The 19,286-nt window shown below is 36.5% G+C and overlaps 1 protein-coding gene across 7 annotated transcripts in view; it reads right to left on the bottom strand.

Annotated features, from left to right (window-relative positions):
• Positions 1 to 19,286, bottom strand: part of Antp (homeotic protein antennapedia) — a 237,807-nt gene that overhangs the window by 67,937 nt on the left and 150,584 nt on the right. For 6 of the 7 annotated variants that reach the window (XM_085480777.1, XM_029314892.2, XM_029314894.2 and 3 more), the window contains one exon: positions 10,154 to 18,806. In XM_085480777.1, the coding sequence (XP_085336903.1) occupies positions 18,553 to 18,806 (254 nt within the window). In that variant the 3' untranslated portion in view covers positions 10,154 to 18,552. Of the gene's footprint in view, positions 1 to 3,283; positions 3,373 to 3,728; positions 4,844 to 10,153; positions 18,807 to 19,286 lie in introns of those variants that run through there. The other variant, XR_014924274.1, reaches the window with a different exon arrangement.

Raw genomic sequence — 19,286 nt, 5'->3', positions numbered from 1 at the left:
ACTAACGTATTAATTAAAGCGCAGATTCACACTTTCATTAGAAATGCTATCTGTAATTATAAGTCTGCTCGGTATTTTAATAATTAAGAAAAAGTGCGCGCGTAAATTGCGATCTAGTTCTTCTGCGTTATGTTTATCAAGCATTTTGTTAATTACTGACGAGGGCTTCGTTGTTTCCCTTTTAGCAGCTTTACTCTACGAAGACTTCAATGAATTTCGCTCGCAAGATAATTCGATTCAGAAACTTTCCAAGTTTCTATCTCGATTTCACACTCGATCAAGCCAACTGCCAGTTTACGGCGCTTTTAGGGCTTTCATGAGAGAGGCCAAAACTATTCCGTATATCAAACATAAAGGTAGTAAGACCATGCGTAAAGTTCATTTACGGATTAGTCTTTGCTACGACAATGTTTCAAGAAAGCGAGAACATTTTTTTACAAGATAAATATTTATAAGATAGTCACAATGTTGAATTTTAAATTAAATTATCTAATCGAATTTTTACAGCCTCGTTTGCTCAGATACAATATACGGATATAGCAATCCGTGCGACGGGAAACATTTTACAAGACACAAAAAGATTACAGACTAATTTTAATCCTTTCTCAATTATAATTACTTTAACATGCAAAAGCGAAATTTCTTTTCGCGAATGACGAGACAATAGACAAAATTTAAGCATAAATAAAAAAATACAATATAAAATTACCTGTAAAACACGTTATCTGATTACATCGCGCACGATATGATTAGACACGCAACATGCATAATCGCAAAGTAGATTTATGAAGTATTCATTAAAGATTCATATAAAGTTTCCTGAAGGTTATACAGTTGCTAAGCTACAACGTGCTTCTCGTGAACGAAAGTTTATTTTGAAAATTTTTTGTCTTAACTTATAGTTAATGATATAAGTATCACAGACTATAATCAAGTTTATGAAGAGTATCTGAAGTTGCCTGTCCCCCTTTTAACATTAATTTAAAAAGTAACTATTTTAAATATTTTTTTTCCATATTTTAACTTAGAATCTGCTCACATATTCTGAATTTGTTTTGATATCAAACGATATCATCAATGTTTCATGTTAGTGCTTGCATATCATATAAATGTACGTACATATTTATATTTTCAAATCTCATCCAATCTCTCTATTTTCCAATTTCGCGACTTGCAAATGACATTCTGACACAATCAGGAGGCATACAAAAAATAATTTTTCAGCGTTTGTCAAAGTGGATTTTCATATATTACACATTGCATAGCACTGTGCAAATATCTATGAGTTACAAAAGAACTCCAATATATCCATCATGTAAAATTAAGTTATATTTTGGCAGACGATGCTTCAGAAAGATGTAATCATTAAGAAGTCATTAATCTTGTGCTTATGAACATTGTTAGAACAGAGATTACATGTGAATAGGCCGATATAATTAACTCAATGGAACAATCAAATTGGACGATACGTTGAAAAATAAGCGAATCGTCTAAATAAACGAACAAAATATAACATCTATTGGACTTGTGTCTTATATTTGACAAAATGTTATTATTGTTAAGTAAGTATTGCACGAATGGAACAGTCTGATAAAATACAAACAAAAGATTTTAAATTTTCAATCTTGACTAAATAATATTTCTGAAATGATATCTGCGTGATACGCGCAAATTAATGAAAGGTATACTTACACAATTGCAGATAATTCGATCGTTTTTCTTCAATTTAAGATTTGATAAGAAAAACATTGAACATGTGTTTTATAAGAAATGTGGATTTAATTAGAACATTATGCAATTTCAATGAATAAAATTATGCAAAGATATCATCCATGGAAAACGACTCGGTAGCATTTTAATGAGTTTCGTCGAAATTGATGGAGAAAATTGATACCATATTGGGTAACGTCGGAAAATTCTACCTACGAATTTCGCCTATTCTTTCGACCTTAGCCTATTCAACCTCGACAACAATAACTGCGGAGGCATTTCTGCAATAAAGAAAACTTTCCAAACGGCGCGCCGTTTAAAATAAGCACATGTGTTGCGGCTTTCTTTCGGAAACTGGAGCAATTTATGGCGCACCCCGAAAATCGGTGCAATATTCGACCTAACCGCATACCTCGTTGACATCTGGCTTTTTTCTCCATATACGTTTCTACTAGCTACTATAGTGCGCTTCTGTGCGCACCAGGACTTTCTGACTTTGCGTCACGTATTTTTAAATGAAACGAAAATTTATGCCTCGTAATATATATCCACACAAGTTCGCAGATAGCATATGTGGAGGCATGGAACCGACGAAACAAAAAAAAAAGTTACACGTGTGTGTACGTATGCACAAAATCTTTTTACGCTATAATATAACTTTATCAGTTTTAATAAAATCTGGCAACCGTATGACACGCATCGCAAAGTGTAAAGAGCAGGGAAAAGCATCGCGAATTTTTCTGAATTTTCACATTCCAAATATTTCGCGGTTGGATCAATATTATTTCTTATTAAAAACAGTATTCAAATAAAGATAAAGTAGAGAGAAAGCAAATGCGATGCAAAAATTTTACAAATGCAACACGTATTGTGCTTAAGTATATATTATTTAAAGTAGTATGTATTATATAATACATAAATTATATATATAATTTGAGAGGCAACGTTAGTAAATTATTGTACGAGATACGGCGCGAAGAAAAAGAAATTAATTTTATAACTTTAAAATTAGTGATATAGGAAAAACGCGACCGTGTATCATGACAATGCGTTTGCTCATTCGGCGTTTTCGTGAATATTTATGGCTAAAAAAGATCGTAATGTGTTCTCTTATTTCCCAGACTTATCGCCTCGTGTAACTGTGTTTTTGTTTCGATTAAAAAGTTGAGGCTTTTAAAGATTGTATAGCGTTTCAAGAATGTTTTAAACGTACATACAGTCGTAATAATAAGACGTTATAATAAAGATGACAAAAAATTACCCAATCTTGTTCTAAAGCGCGCAAGTGCATTACTTTCGAGGGATATTACTTTAAAAACAAGTGTAATGGTTTTTATGATAATTAAAGCGATTTTCCACGGTCTTCATTAATTTTATTACATTTCGTGTTCCAAGTATAGCCTCTGAATTATTTCTAATTGAACGCGATACTAATAAAACGACATCAAGCACAGGAGAAACATTTTTCAAACAAATAGATAAAAAGCGCAACTTTTTGGAAAAAGATTTGAGAGAAAGATACTATGAAAATTTATATTAGTAACATTTTTTGTTCATGCATCAGATTACTTACCAATCCCGCAGCTCCCGAGCAAAATTTGCAGCATCAGCAGCTTGGCAACGTGACGGCAACTGCAATGGATTTTCGATGATGGAAATAAACTGTAACAGAAAACGTTTTAATTGAATATTGTAATAAAACCAATATTTGACTTTATTAATCATTTTGGCCTCTACAAGTAAATTTTAAGAAATTGCTCCAAAATTACTAGCAACATTCCTACCGAGAAAAAAATTTATTTGAAACAAATTAGTGATATTCTCAAAAGATTTTGGTTATATACTTTATATCTCCCTATCATCTCTTCCTCTTACTACTAAAATAATATCATCTTTGCAACAGAATTTTGCTACGTTTAAACATTTGATGAGTTACAATTAATGTATATAGTAGAATCTTGATTTTCAACTTAATATACAGCATGTAAATCTATTATTAGAGTATAGTTTCTTCTTACCTATCATTCCAATGGTCCCTCTTGCGAGTCAGACGGTCAAATGGAAGAGATTCTGGTCTCCAGCCGACGCAAAGCAGGGTCCGACTGCAAACTGTGAACTGCATGGGAAATATTAACGTCGGAGACACTTGGACAATAAAATCGAACTACTAGTCGAAATATGAGGGTGAGACAATGTTGCTTGCGAGAAGAATAAAAAAAACGATCGATTCTACAACCGGTCAACCTCGCGATCCTGCCACAAAGGTGGCAGCACCTCGCCACGATTTCTCTCGTCAGTGGCAACGTCGATATGGCCGTACTTTTTTTTCTTTTTTTTTTACTTTTTTTCCTCCGTTCACGTTGCTGGCAGATTAGGCTAATGCGATGGACCAGATGAGATATGGGCCAACGAATGGGAGTACAGTACTCGCATGGCAGGGGCGTGACTGTACCCTGGAAACGGTCGTGCCCGGGGCCGCAATCGCGACGTAAACTAAGTGCTGGGTGGAGCCCCGTCTAGGCACTACCTACTCGATGGAACCATCATACTCTACCTCGAATGTCACGGGGGGTAGTCTAATGGTTGCCGGTCTCCTTCAAAAGGCGCCAGTTTCAAATTGCAGTCCAAATGAACAACGTAACGATTGTATCGTTTAATTGCGGCATTGTTCGACCACTGGGCTTCTCAATCGGATCCATCATCGATGAGCGTCATACTCTGTCGCGTTAGCCGAGCTTCAACCCCCTTGACTGACTTTGACGTGATCTGGACTCTTCGATTTGTAATCGGTAAAAGAATATTTTTGTATTTTATTATTGTTTGTTTTATTTCTTTTTCTTTAAATTGTCTCTGATGTTTTTGACGAGACGACAACACTGTTTGTCCGTAATTATGACGGAAAAATTGTATTGGTACCAGAACTGGTTTGTGTCTTCGCCAACTTTGAATTGTCACCCATTCAAACGATAGATCGCAAATAGCATGTAGTGCTATTAGGACATCATTATTCACGTTGATTTATTCGTATAATGCGGTTTGTGACGAAAGAACATCCATTTTCATCCAACAAGCCGATATAACAATTTTGTTGAAATCCATGATAATATATTTGATGAATGCCATCTATTTGAATCTGAAACAAAAAGACATATTTCCTTTTTATTGTTAGACATTAAATAATTTTAATTATTTTTATGAAAAACTAATCACAAAATTAGAAAAACACAGATGTGAGATAAAGGAGTCGATGCATCAATCATTGCAAAAAAATAATTAAAAGTATGTGTGCCTAATCAATCAATAGTATTGTGAGCAAAAAGAAAGGAACCTCGACAGAATCCTCTCAATTTATATTCGCGATATACTACTTACGTCACACCCTGGTTCTTCTCGCAAAAGTTTATTGAATCCACGAGATCGCGATATTTTTTAACGGGGGAACAATGAGGGAGAGAGAAAGAAAGAGAGAGAGAGTCGAATGTATTTGCGCCAATCTCTCGCGTACAATGCATCCCAATGACCCCGAGTGAGAAAGATTTGAAAAAAACGCCCGTCCGTCGAACAAACACTTTTCAGTCTATCAGCCCCCGCGCGGCAGTTTTTCATGTCCCGTTTACTCGTTCCAACCCCTTGCTCATTCCCACGCCATTCGTCTGTCTACCGATATTCGTCGGTAGGGCCATATCTCCCGGCTACTTTTCAATTTCATTCGACGAGCGCCTACCCCCGGCCACCCTCCACCCCTTCGTCGCCCGCGTGTCATCCAATTCTGAACGACATAAATTCGATAAGTTTTTATTATTTAGCATATCTGCGTATGTATCTGGGTATGGAGCGCGACGTCGTCACCTGGAATCCCGTCGAGAGGCCGCTTGGCTGAAGCTGAAGAGCGACGCGACTCTCTGCTCTCGTAGAAAAAGAGAGAGAGAGAGAGAGAGAGAGAGAGAGAGAGATGTGGGGAATGGAAGTAGGGGAACCCCGAAGAGAGTGGCGCAGCGGCGAAATTTCTGTCGCGAGGCTACGCGTAGCACGGTTGGCGGTCTCCCGGGGGATGCCCCGTTGATGTCATCGGGACATCCGGCTAATTGCGAGGATGTTTTGTTAGTTTCTCGGAGTACGCGAGTCTCTCCCCTTACAAGGTTTTGCATTTAGCCTTTCTATATCGGCGACGTATATCCGGACCCAAACTTCCTAAAGCACGCATAGAAATGTTAGCTTCGCGCGCTCGAAATAAATTCGCATTAACGCTTTTGACAAATGTCAAGTCGTACATATCTCATTACCCCTTCGTAATGCGAAACAAAAAATTAATATAAATTCGAAAATTAGAAATATCAGGATATGTTTTCTTAAATTTGATCCGAATTATTTGACATGTGCAAAAATATATTCCACCCTAGGTAAGATAATAATACCGTATTAATTAATTCATAATTATCCATATTGTGTATCTCGTCTCAAGGGGATGCGCATTTAATAATGACATTATCACGAGTATGCATACTTAGTCGAAATAAATCAATGGATTAATCGAATCAGCTGTTTTCAGTAGACATATACATATTAATCCGGGAGATAGATCAGAGATCATACATAGTGATGTTTTAGACGTGAACATTGATTGCGAAAGAGATGCCGGCTTCGCTTGGCGGTTTACAGGGCAGTAACGGTGTTCGGGGGATAGTGAGCGTATCCCAGGGAGGGAAGAAAGGAGAGGGGGTAGCGATATTATTGATTTATGTCCCGTTATACGTTATATATCCAACGGGCTTCTCCGCAGCACACAATGATCCACCCGAAGCACACACAATACTGTTTACACCTGAGGGTGAACTACATAATAAACTTTTTCCCAAAATTATTACAAAAACAGTCGGAATACCCCTTCGTACATTTTTTTCCGTGTAATTCTTTTCATATAGCCAATAAAATTAAGGAATAAAACTGTGTTTTACAGAATAAAAAAATTTTATCAATTATCACTGTATATAAAATGTATCACGCAATAAGTAATCCAAAATCTGTGCAAATAAAAAACCGGGAGAGCCCTGTTGTCTGTGTTAAATTCCTTCCTAATCTTGCCTCATATAAGGGAGCCCTGCAACGCGGACGCTTAAACCTCCATAAACTCCCGGTAATTGTCTATACGTTATCGAATATCTTCATCGGGCAAAATCGAAGCCGATCATCAGCCAACGGAAGCAAACGTCAGCGGAAATAGTCAGAGCCTGAATGAACGAGCGTCTATCGGGTCTACGGGCATTTCCAGGGAAGTAGACGTTGCGATATCAATTATCTTCGATTTACGATTTACATCATACATAATAGCAACGTGTTGTACGATTATTGTGACACGCAGAGGAAATTGGGCGGGGATAGACCAGACAGAGGGAGAGAGAGAGAGAGAGACAGAGAGTAGAGGAGACAAAATCGTAGAAGGTGGCGATAGGCAGCTAGAGGGGGTGAGAGGGAGCGGGAGGGGGTCAGCGAGCGGGAAGCGCCGAAAATTGATGCATTCTCTATGCAAAATAGCAGAAGCACGAGGCTAATAGTAGCCGGGCAGCACGCAACCAGAATTCCTCTATAGCAACCGCTTACCATTCTCTCTCTCACTTTGGTCCGTCTCTCTCTCTCTCTCTCTCCTCTCCCCTCTGTGTCAAGCTTCTACCTACATCACCACCTCCGTCACCTACGTCCTGGACAGAATCGAGAGCGGCATAGAAGCCGTTAACACTCTATTAACACTAACGACGCTCATACATAACAACGGTGGCGCTGCGGGGATAGAATTTATGGTCTATTAATGGGGGGGTTACTTTATGCGTTATGTAGTTGTAGTCGTCATGCCGACAGGTAGTATGACGTAAATTTTACGAGGCCCCGTACACACGGAACGCCCGTGTATGCAATAAGTTACACACTCGCGAGACCCGGTTATTAATGTGTTTACACTAGATATTCGTCGGATTCGGTCGGCGCCACTTTTCCTGTTAACCCCGTCGGGGGAAACAATTCCCCCGCGCCGATGGATAGACCAAGTAAATTAAAATCCGCCCGTTAAACGGAATGTATAAGTATAATGAAGCGTGTGTGAGAGGAAGAGGCCAGGGTGCACGTACCGCACTAAATATATAAAGACATAAATTTAGATCGTAGACGTAGGGTTAGCAGACTCTACAGACTAGAAGGCGCGGCGTCTTATCTTCCCCTTCTATCTTTCCCATCCTAAAGCCGCGCAATTGCATATTGATTAACACGATTCAAAAATTTATTAACCGGATATTATCCATCTTTTTTTGTTTTACGAATTGACATATTGCTTGTAAGAGAAATAGGAAAAAAAAATTTTTTTTCGTTAAAATTAATTTTGTTCTGCACCAACTGTGTAACCCTGTTTTTTCTTCAAATATTTTTCTTTAGAAAAATTGTTAATTTATTCGATAGAAAATTCCAATACCTGTTTTTTGAAAATTACTATTCGGCATCGTATTTAAATTTGCTATATAAGATTTTATATACATAAAAAAATTTTTTTTTTCGCCGAGTTATCCTGGAGTTGAAGCACATTTGCAAGGCAATAAGTTAAATTTGAAAAGAATAGGAAAAAACAAAGAGAGAAAAAGATAGAGAAAGAGAGAGGAAGAGAGAGAGAGAAAACAGGTGTACTTGTAATCTCTCGCGAAATGCGAGTAAACAAGAAAGTTAACGGGCTCACCGCTCGTCGAGTGCAACGTAGTCGAGTGCCAAAGTTCATCGTGAGATCCTGCCCTCCTCACGGCTAAAGGAGACGCGGCAAGGCCGGTAAAGTGATAAAGCGGCCATAAATTCTAACCGCCATCCTCCCACCGGCTCCTCTATCTTGCCAGGTCTCTACTCCTCCGACTCCCTCGTTCCTTTCCCCCTTCCTCGTTCTGCGCCTATATGGCAGGGTTCTCTCTTTCGTCCTCACCTCGTGCAAGGTTCGCAACAACGTGGATGCACCTGCAACAGCCGAATTGGCAAAGGTCACCGTGTATATATTCCGTTGCCTTAAACTGGTACACATATGTAATCTGTTACTTACCCGACCGATGAATTCTTCCTTTTCGCGTGACCTGGATTCGTTACCCAGTTCCGGAAATGTGATAACATTACGAGACTTCCGCCAATTATACTTACCTTGCGTCTCTCTTGTGGCAGACGCGATTGATATTAGCATCAATTGGCGAACGAGTATATAGATATATGTATGTGAACGCGATCGATCAATCTGTATTTAGTGTTCTTAATCACACAGGACGAGCAACGGTACATACGTAAATTAGTACAAAAGAGTACACTTTGACACTACAGTCGATTATGCTGCCTGCATTAGCAAAGTGCATATAAATCAGGATTGGACGCGTTGTATGCAAAGTTCACGTTTCAAGTAGGAGATATCCAAATTGCCTTTGCTACTATTTCTCACATGTTATCTAAATATGTTCATTAAAAAAAGAAACTGAATATTCATCCTTTTGTTTGCCTATCTCGATGATTTACAAGCGAGCAAGATCGTTTAGGTGTTCTATTCTTCTAATATCGCAAATTGAAATCATCGATGCTTTAGGGTGCATCATGCAATTTCAGTTCAACAGGTGCTTCCCTAAATTGTTCGCAAATTTCCTCGCACAAACCTCGTGGAGGCAAACGGAAGAACACATTCTCCGGAAAAGCGATTCCTCCGTTAAAAAGCGCAAACGAAAAGAGGACTTTCGCGCGAAAGCTCTCAAATTGAATCTGGATATTGACACTTGCAGGCATGTGCCGGACTGCACGTGGAGACACGCGTGGAAAGGAATGAAGACGTCCGTCCGGTCTCCTCTGGTGAAGGGATGACGACGGTTGCAGCTGCATCTCGTCGAGATCTCGTCGAAATCCAATATCGCAAATCCAAGCATACCATACCTACCTACCGTCTAGATACCACACCGAGCTAGGCACGCGGTGTTCGTTGCAGCGCAGGGGCGAACAGACAGAAATCCCAATAAATCATCCCGTCACGAGCCGTGAGCCAAGGCGGGGCCTCTTGCTTCGTATTAGCCAATAATAATCCTCTCCGAGGTGGAGGCCATCTTGGATTATACAATGGTTCCTTCCGCTGCAATTCGTATAAACGCAACCTCCGGGTATACCGGGCTACTCTTTCGAAAGGGAGCCAGTGGCGTACTAATCGCGATATCCTCGGTAGAAATCGTGATTTCATGCTCGAGAATCATCCTCGTCGAGATTCTTGCCGATTGACTGTCAGGGTAGAGAGATAGATTCGAATGTGTATGTGTGTATGTGTGTGCATATATGTGTATATGTGTGTGCACATGCGTAACGACACACGACGCGTACATGAATACCCAAAATACACACACACACATACGCACATATCTGTTTTACATATATATATATATATACATCATGACATCCCAAATTCATATTCAACCACAATTTATTTCTCGTTTTCAAACACAGCTATTATTATAATTAATATAATAATAATTATTATTATTAATATGGACAGATTCTTATATAATATAATACAATACGGTTTAGACTCGTCGCGCGACACATGATAGCATATTAATACTATGATCTACCGTCGTCGTCATCGTTTTTCGTCATTATACATAATACATACTTCACTCTCGCGTAGACATCGTTTATCATTGCAATCATCATCATCATCATCATCATCATCATCAACATATCGTCACTGTCATACTCTTTATGTATACATGTAGTTTACATAATGCGAGACACTACAAAATAACTATATACGTTTGTTGTAGCTGTAATATATATATATATATATAGTATATATCGTATATATATATTTATATTTAAATATATATTTATATGTATAATTTATATGTATATATATATATATTTTATATATATAGATTCATTTATATTTATATCTCTCTTCGATTTTGTTTAATCGTTCGATAAAGCAGTGTTGCCCATGTTTGTTTTTCGGCTGTTAGGCACACCTGTATTTAAGTATTTCCTCCGCACAATCGTTGGAACGAATGCATTGTACCTGATCTTTTGTAAATAGGCAATGTATACTGTGTGTGAATTTGTATTTATGTATACATGTGTGCGCGTATACCGGTGTATGTATATAGATGTGTGTTGCGCGTACTATGTAGAATATATGATACATATATTATACCTTGTGTGTGTTTTCGGTCGGGGCAATGCATAACCATGGTGACTCAAGTGTGTAGCTAAAAGATCGCAAACCTAATCGCGCAGATCGTACGTCATCGCGCATGTATATGTATATGTTTTAGGAAAAACATGTTAACGCAAACTTTTATAAAATACGACACGGCATCCCGCTTTCACCCAAATGAACCGTGATTTGTCTCCCAAAAATTCTCTCAGCATATATGTATATATGTATGTATATCCGGAACTTGTTTCTCGCGCCTATAAATCAATTTCGCGATCCCCAGTGACCCTGGTGTTGTGTTTCGTAAAAGTTGCGTAAACACTGCATAAAGACATTTGAGTAATATTATACAAACAGAATGGTGACGAGATTACTGAATTTATTTATTTAGCGCACAAGTTAAAGAAACTGCGACAAGATAATATTGTTTTACTTAAATAATTTTTAAAACAATCGAATAATTACCCACGTAGCAAGCACACGTCATTTTGACGTCGAATGACGTCATTAGATGTCAAAATGACGTCATTTTGATATTAATGACGTCAGTTTGCTGCTTGGGTAATACCATAGTGAGTAAAATTCGCCATACGAAATTATTTACCAAAAAATTGTTTATATAATTTAAAATTCACGTGCAACACACTGGAGTGACCGTAAGTACGTCGGCGGACGACAACGTGGCGGCTCTCGAAATATTGTCATCCTCTTACTCTATATAGTTATATTCGTCGAGTCACTGAGTAATTGAAAAAGTTACTCGAGAAACTCAACACCGTGTGCATATCGTTACTATATCGTATCAATAAATAGTAAGTTAATTAGACCTCTGCTACCGTTACTTTGTAAAGTTTTCTTTTGTTTTAGTCTAGTAAACAGGTACCTACTTTACCTACGCGGTATCGTATACAGGGGTCGCGGCTCGCGATTCGATGCCGCAACGTCAGACGTCGCCTTTCGACATTGCCCTGCCGATGATGATAATAATAATTAAAAGAAAATAAACAAACAAAAAATCTCCATTTTCATGACTAATTATATACAAATGCATCTTGCCTGCTGCGTGTCCTCCGGGGGCATCAGAATGAAAGTTAGAGCAACTTCGGTAGATTTTTATTGCTTCTGTATATATTTGGATGTTGACTCGATTTTTACAAAAGGAAAGAGATTTTTTTTTAAGAGTAAAAGTTTCCGAAGTTGCTCTAAATTGATTCTTAATCTGTGGAAATTTCTTTTTTTTTCTTTTTTTTTTTTTGAGAATAATTAGTTTTCAATGTAAACACACAATAGATACCATTAAATTAATAATTATGTCTATCGATAAATAATTACATCGGTCTTGGATGTTTTCCTGTTTTTAGCGTCTATTGTATACAATATTCTTGTCTCGCGTTTTATACGGAGTCTATCAGTCTTCACATGGCGGAACCTATATAATCAATATATGAAACCGCATATCTCATGAAATGTTCGAAATAGCAAAAAGATCGGATTTTTCGTGTTTCATATTTATGGCAATCTCCTCTAGTTGCAATTATACGTAAGCGATACATTTATATAATGCCTTTTTAATGATTTTTTTCTTTTACATTTACACATACATTGAAATATAGTTCAAATATTAAATCAAGCAAATACAGTAAATATTTTATAGTCAATTTAGTACATTATAAAAATTTATAATAATTGATAAATATTAAAATGTACCAATAGAATGAATTTCAGTATATATTTTGCCAATTAGGGAATATCGTGAGATTTCAGCACCTCTCCATTTGTTCATGTGTTAAAAAACTAATATTGATCAAATATTTCGCAATGATAAATTCAAGTTGATATAGTGAAGAGGTGAGGGACTTCCACACTTGCTTGTTTATACAATTTACGTATTTGGATAGAAGTACGATATCTAAAGGGTATACGAAACTAATGACACCTTCCTGAAATGCGACAGGAAGTCAGGAACTGTTCGGCGCATACACGTACGAGAACGACGTTTCGTAGCTCGCTGATTCAACGCGTTCGTTTGATTAAAATCATGGTCTTTAATAATTATTTTGTCACGGAAATTAAGGAACCCAAGCAGGAGTAAAGCGGAAACATAATTTTGCGTTATCGTTTTTTGAACGTCGTTTCGTACCTACATGTGTAATCCGATAAAAATGATTGGATATGCGAGAGTACAACATCAGCAGCATAGGATTTCGTAATCTCTACTAATCCATGTTACTTCATGTAGAGATACTCAAGGAAGTGTTAGAGTAATGGTACATACAAATATACCTACAACTATCTAGAGTACATTATAAAAAATATTTATTGTATATAATCAATTAAACAAACAGAAAAATTCACTTTGCAATATACATATATATACATATATATATACATATATGTATATACATACATATACATATATATAAAACATTTATCAATAAATATTACTGGACTAAACAATATTAGGGTCTGAAAAGTACTCGTTCATTGACAAGCGTTATTTATATTTCTTCGTTCTCTCTTTGTTCTCTATTTAGTGGTAGCGATTTTTTTTTGCGCGGATAGCCTAGTTAAAAAGATCGGACTTATGTACATTTTTTTTGTCGCTCTCTCTCTTTCTCGCACGCGCGCATTATCGTGGACAATAATAAATAAAATTTCAATTGCGCTCCTCTCTCCCCCCTCCCCCGTGGTGTATGCTGTATGGCGGTATGTATACGATTCTTTTACTATATAAACAGAAAATTTAATTTAAATTCGCGACCGCCATCTCCAGCTCACTCTGCGACCGACATGCCCGTGTTTTTTGACTTAAACGCTATTTTTTTTATTTTACGAATTAAATTTTTAGGTGTTATGCTTATCGAGAAATACGGACTATATCTCTTATTAGTGACATACTTCGTACGTATACACACACTGTGTTGCATTTACGTTCAGCTTTAATTCTACTTTTTGCATACACTCACGGTACTTGATTTTAATTTATGTATATTCTGTTTAATTTAATGCGCATATATGTATATATGTACGAGTAAAGATAAAATATATATTTTGCATTTTTGCTTCTCCCAGTTAATACTATATGAATTTCACTTCTCGCGTTATATATATATTTATATATTTATATACTTTTTAATCTAAGCAATAGTTTGCTATTCGATAGATACAAAATTTCATTTTTTTTTCTTTAATTGTGTTCGCATTCACGGCGATCGCTCACGACGATTACTTTTACAGCATCACGACACATCCATCGTATTTTTTAACATTCTTTTTATTTAAACATTAATATTATTTTATTGCACACTATTTGACTTTCTTACACATTACACAACCGAGTCGGATATTTATAAAGAATCTTCGAGAGATTTATGACCGGTACTATATATATGTCTCAAATTTGAGCTGCAAACATATCATAATTTCGAAAGAAAAGGGTTTAAAAGAAATAGTAAAAAGAAGAATCGTAAGAAGGAGAATTATCTCATAATACATTCTCTTTCTTCCTTTAAATAAAATTCCCAATTCCTTAAAATAATATCGAGCAAATGCATAAAATAATTTTTTTTCAGAACCCATAGAAAAAAAATTTTTAATTGGTCACAGTATTGTAACACTTTGATATTATGGCCAAAGGGTAAGAAATATTTTTTTGTGTCTCGCAAAAATTTGCATTTCTTTACTATACAAGTATTATTGAATATTATCCACATAGATCGTATGTGGATTAATGTACAATTTGGAGCTTACATGTGGATCAGATACCCGCAATAAAAAATACTCATTTCAATCGTTGCACGTCGACATATAAATCATTTATCGGTGCTATAAAACGCGCGTTATTTTCTACTGAAAATAAAAAATTAAAAGCGCAAATTTATATATACAATTAAAAAAAATCTCGCAAATGACTATATCAACATCTCTGTACAAAATCAAGTTGCGTAAAATCATAAACGCGAATAACAGAATACAAATGAAAAGGATGTTTCTCTTAATGAGACCGCGATTCGTTAGATTACGCGAGCGTATCAAGAAGGAAGAAAAAAAACCACGCGCGGCAGCGAGCGACCGCCGCGGATTTTCCGCTTCACACACTTCGTTGCTCCTCAAGGACAAAGGGTTTTACATAAATAAATCTCTCGAGAGAAGGAGAAAGGCTGATCAATCTCGAACGCGCGAGGCTAGACCACGAATTACGTATATTACGGTTATTATTATTTACGTCACTCCCTTCGTCGCTTTTCTTGCCATTGTTTTAATGTAAAAAATGGATAAAAGGAGCCGAGATTTTTATGCAGCGAGATTTTTTCATTAGAAGATTGACCACCTTCGTAGGCATTTTCGACCGCTGTTCGTAATATTAGCACGCAAGTTATCAATATTACGTTTATTACGTATATCATTAATTGTCGTGTTTGTGTGTATGTATGCATGTATGTGTGTATGTGTATGTGTGTATACAAGATATACACTAAATAATTATGTCGCGCGGATCTAAGTTTACAACACAGCACAGAATTCGCCGCGGCGGAATATATAATATCGGCTCGTCTTGGCTACAAACGTCATCAGACCTACCCCGGGTCTTGGATCTCCCGATACGGCGTAATCGAATCATCAATTCATCGAACCAGATCGGACACGATCAAGTTGACGATCAAGTTGACGAGTGCTCTGATACCGCTTGCCACGCTTAACGCGCTTGCTTTCTTCATTAATACACAAACTGGCAAATTGCTTTGACTTGCTAATCCCAGTATATATTTCCCGCGTGCGTATAATATCATTTAGAATCGCGTAAAAAAACTCAATACAAGTATATTACGGATTATATTATTATACGCAGAATTTTGAACCGATAATATAATTAACATCTTCCATATTTTCGAAACTATGCGAGGAAAATTTGTTTGACAAATTTTGTATGCATTTCGTTGCATAGAACAAGTATGGCAATGATGTTTCTTATTTATGACTCGCGAGTGTTGCTTAGGAAATATAAAGATCGTCTCTATTTTTTTTTTTTTATATGAAAATATAATTCTTTAAATATATACTATATATATGACAGTTCTCTCACTGATTCTGCATATAAAAGTATTAAAGTAAAATCACATAAAAAAATCAATACTTTACGAGATATTTCATGATTTATTGTAATATGTAATATAATATCATGTTACGTAAATATGTAAAAATCTCGTAAAGTATAAATAGAAGTTTCGCAAAAAATTATTTATAATTTATAAAAGGTGCATTATATATGTATAATATTACTAAAAAAGTGTGTTAATTCTTTCATGTACAATGTATAAAAAAAAAAATTGCGTGTTTGGAAATCATATAATATATTGAAAAATATATGATTTATATTTTGCACAATCTACGCAAAATTGCCTTTAACTTTTAGTTAAATTATATCGAAGCCAGTTAAGGTGCCAAGCGGTTTCATGCCGAAAGCATCCTCTCCTCTCTATTCCGAAAATACGCTATGTATTACAACACTTGGTAACTTAGCGTCATGTCGCGCGGAGCAAGAGTAAATTTTCGCGATAACTACTAAAGAAATGAATTGTCACATTCTATCGAGTTATTTGCCCTCACTATATGGTACTTACAGAGTAATAAAAAAGGAAGAATGGCAACGAATATGAGTGTATCTGTTTTTTGAAAGCAACTCGAAAAATAATTTATTCGGTAAAATGATTTATTCGAGATTACACCGCGTGCCCGACATTGCAAAAGACATTGTACATTCTATATACTACGTCCATTTATACATTTTAAAAATTAATTATCAAATATTGTGAAAATTATCATAAAATATTATAATATATATAGAATATTATAAGATTAAATGTATTTTCTGTGACAGCATTTTTCTATTTGTTTGATAAAAAATAAAATACATAAACTAAAACTATTTCTGAGCTCGCTGTGAGAGAAATATTAGAAAGTATCCCAATTAAATGTGACATTTCTAAAATCTCAAAAACAACGTCAAAAATATTCAAACATCTTTTTCTAGACGGACACGCTTTTCAGCTAAAAGAAAACTGCTTATATATACATTATATTCGTCACTTTGAGCAATATGCGTGATAGGAACAAATTTTTTTCCAACTATCGGTCAGTAGGTGCGTAAAACTATCTTTTACAATTTCGTGCAATCATATAGTAAATAACGATACACGGAAATGTACTCATCCCGTAATCATCCCGTTGAAATTCATTGGAAGCTTACTGATTTCATTAAACACGCGGACACGCAATTTAATGAGAGACAAAATAACGTAATCGATAATTACATATCATTAGCAATCTTTGTCAAGAACTAACCTTGAGCGATGACGCTGATGAAGAAACGCCAAGTGACTCTGCTCCGCCGAAGGGCGCTGTTTATTTTTTCAAATTCATCTCATCATTCAGCACTGTAATCCGTTTCATCCACAGAAGACATAGCCTTTTCCCCCACATACAACATGTCATAAAACATCGCCATATGATCCTTATACATTTATACATCAAATTCACTGGTTTTCAAATAGAATTAGTTGTTTTGCACACACTTGTATCACTGTTATCAGGACTTGGTATCACTCCCCCTTCGTGATTTTCCTCTTCCACACTGTGTGTTCGCTGTCCATCTGCCGTATACCGCTGTTTACTCGAACCCTTTCTCGAATTTGATCAAAACACATTCGAAGATCACACTTGGCACGAATCATAAATATCCTTGTTGGAGCCACCGCGGTACTAAAGAAAGATCTATCTAAACAATCCTCTAAAAAACACTATATATAAATCGCTTATCTATCGCTAAATACAGACGCGACGGACATCTTCGTACTCCTACTCTATTAATTGTCCTACGACTCTACTTGTGTTTACGATGTAAGAGAATAAATAATAAAATGCTCTCCCTAAAAGATTTCAACACGCTGCTTCATTTCTCTTTCTCTATCATCCTCTCGATCAGATTCGCGCGTCTCATTCTTTCGACAAATTTAACCCTTTATATCTATCACTCTCTGCATACTCTATTACGCGCTCTACTTGTAGTGCTACACTTTATTACTGATCACTCGCTCTCTCACGGTTTCACATTAACATACATCTTCATCCCTATATATATATATATATATATATGTATATATATATATATATATATTTATATGTATATATATATATGTATATATGTATATATATATAGGTTTTTTTAGTACAATTATTCGATAGAGGTTAACGCGGTTCTGATTAGCATGTGATCCAGTTTTGTTTTCCTTTTCCTCTTCTTGATTAAAAATCTTGATCCACAACATGCTTGCTTATTTTCGCAAATCTTCTGCTGACTCGTTTATTTCTTCGTCTTCGTTTCTTTCATTTTGCTTTTTCTCTTCTTCTTCGTCTATTCGTCATCGAGCGCGTTTTACGGGTCCTTCTATGACTTCCTCGCCTCTTATCTGCTCCGATTTTTTTTGGTACAAGCAACATGATTAACACGACAAAATAAGCGTCATTGCTTACAGGGATTATTTGGAGGTCATTGATGAGGATTCAGGTTTGGGTGGGAAGGAGGTAGTAGCTGGAAACAAGGTATAAACGACCCTGAGAGAGATGGAAAGGAAGTTCCACTCCTCGGAGCTCTTTCAACCCTGCGGCGACGTCTGTGGTGAGATTTCAGTGTCGCCATCGCCCGAGCCTGGCTCGCCTTTCGTCTTGTTCTCCTTCTTCCACTTCATTCGTCTGTTTTGAAACCAGATCTTTATCTGTCGTTCCGTCAGACATAGCGCGTGTGCGATCTCGATACGTCGCCGTCTAGTGAGATATCGGTTGAAATGAAATTCCTTTTCCAATTCTAACGTTTGGTATCGTGTATATGTTTGCCGGCCTCTCTTCCTCTCTGGAACAAAACAAATTAAGACGACCGATTAATATAAATTGTTACACATCCTCCAGCATTATTACAGACATAACATTAACACGTAGAGATATATTTCGAATACATGGTTACTGATAAATGTAATGAAATACTAAAATATATCTTTCGACGAAGGTGACACATTGGTGCCTCGTATAGGTGAAGCTACTTTTCCATCCGATCATTAAGCTACAGACGACACATTGACCAGCATATTTAATAAATATCGCAATCTGTGCATCGGAGTCTAAAGGAGTTTTTGTGAAACCTTCAACAAAAATATCTCCGCAACTTAAAAAGAAATCTCGGGATCGTAAGTGCAGTTCCGCATATGATAGATACCTTAACGATATCCGCGATATGATCTGCGGTCGGCGCGGTACACGAATTCCGAACAAGAATATTAATTATGGTTGCCAAGGGAGCGAGAAAGAGGCGACAAAGACGGAGGGAGGTAGTAAA

The sequence above is a fragment of the Nylanderia fulva genome, unplaced genomic scaffold (genome assembly GCF_048542155.1).
Source record: "Nylanderia fulva isolate GAGA-0341 unplaced genomic scaffold, ASM4854215v1 Scaffold16, whole genome shotgun sequence".
In the NCBI taxonomy this organism is placed as follows: domain Eukaryota; kingdom Metazoa; phylum Arthropoda; class Insecta; order Hymenoptera; family Formicidae; genus Nylanderia; species Nylanderia fulva.
The sequence above is the reverse complement of the archived record's forward strand: the minus strand, read 5'-3'. Positions and strand labels throughout refer to the sequence as shown.